Source organism: Phytophthora parasitica, assembly GCF_000247585.1.
Source record: "Phytophthora parasitica INRA-310 unplaced genomic scaffold supercont2.72, whole genome shotgun sequence".
NCBI lineage: Eukaryota > Oomycota > Peronosporomycetes > Peronosporales > Peronosporaceae > Phytophthora > Phytophthora nicotianae.
The window spans coordinates 146729-148006 of record NW_008649058.1 but is presented as its reverse complement, the minus strand read 5'-3'; the positions used below and the strand labels follow the sequence as shown (position 1 = coordinate 148006).

The 1278-nt window shown below is 48.6% G+C and overlaps 1 protein-coding gene across 1 annotated transcript; it reads left to right on the top strand.

Annotated features, from left to right (window-relative positions):
* Positions 1-431: 431 nt before the first annotated feature.
* Positions 432-752, top strand: PPTG_17788 (hypothetical protein; the record flags this gene model as incomplete). The annotated part of the gene is made up of 2 exons (XM_008915577.1): positions 432-479; positions 546-752. The coding sequence occupies 2 exons, from the start codon at positions 432-434 to the stop codon at positions 750-752; spliced, it is 255 nt and encodes an 84-aa protein (XP_008913825.1).
* Between the last annotated feature and the right edge of the window lie 526 nt (positions 753-1278).

Here is a 1278-nt window from a genome sequence, read left to right as displayed (position 1 = left end):
CATCATGAGCAGATTGGTACTAAACTAGCTGTAAGCCTTTTATTATGTGGCGACAGGTAATATAGAGAAGGTTTGTAGAAGAAGATGCAGAGCTGGGACTTAGCATGCGAACGGCGTAAAGGACCTTGTTAAAGTGTATCGTGGCATCCAATGAATCGTGCATTGATATAGGTTCTGAATATCGGTAATGCAGGAGGAACAGAGGGCGGTTGTTCCGCGCGCTGTAGTCGGAGTTGTCGAGCGAGCGTTTGCTTCCGTTCGTTTGGTGGAAGCTAATGTTTGTGTAGGTGGTGGATGGTTATTAGAGCCAACAGTAAAGGTGATCGATGGAGATTCTGCTACTTATATTGAAGTCATTATGCGAAAATGTAATTGCTTGTGTGTATTCGACTATATTACAGAGCGATGTTCAAGTATGCAGATGTGAGGTGATGGAGCGTGCACAAGGTGGGTGTGGCGATGGATGCATGAATCGCGCGGTATGAAGTCTCGTTTTTGTGATCGCTGCTTAGCGCCAGTGATGTATGGCGTTATTGTTGTTGCAGATGCGCTACGAATGCACGCAAGAGACTTGTCCATGTGGAGCAGAGTGTTCAAACCGACGGCTACAGATGGGCTCGACGGTGGCTACAGCGGTGATTGATTGTGGTCGCAAAGGCGTAGGCGTCATTGTACTTGAAGATGTGGACATTGGACGTTTCATCGGCGAGTATGTGGGTGAAGTGCTAATTCACCCACATACTCGCCGATGAAAGGCTGTGATGCGCTGTCAGGTACACGCTTGTTGTTGCATTGGTACTAACAAAACGTAAAATACTAACAGTATACTCGTGTAGCTCTACCGAGGTAACTTCTATATACTTCAACTGAGTCACGATTGAGTGATCGACGGCACGCGTTTCGGTGGCTGCATGCGGTTTATAAACCACGCTTGTACACCGAATTGCAGACTTGAGAAAATGGAATATTCGTGGCCACAAATAAAAACTATTGAGAACTTCCATGTTACTGCGCATCTACTACGCGACCAAGTACGTGACCAAAATGCAGGAACAAGTCGATTCGATCACGGCCGTCGCACTAGCTGCTTTCAAATGACGCCAACTGCGAGAGGCACGCAACACCGACGACAACGTCGAAACACCTGCGGCGGACTCTCAGCAGCGTACGGCAATTGGACGTCGGCGAGTCGCAGCGTTGGTGTATGCAATCACGAATCGTCGGGAGATCGCCGGCCCACTAGCTGCTCTGTACGTGCTACGTGGGTCGTGTGCATAC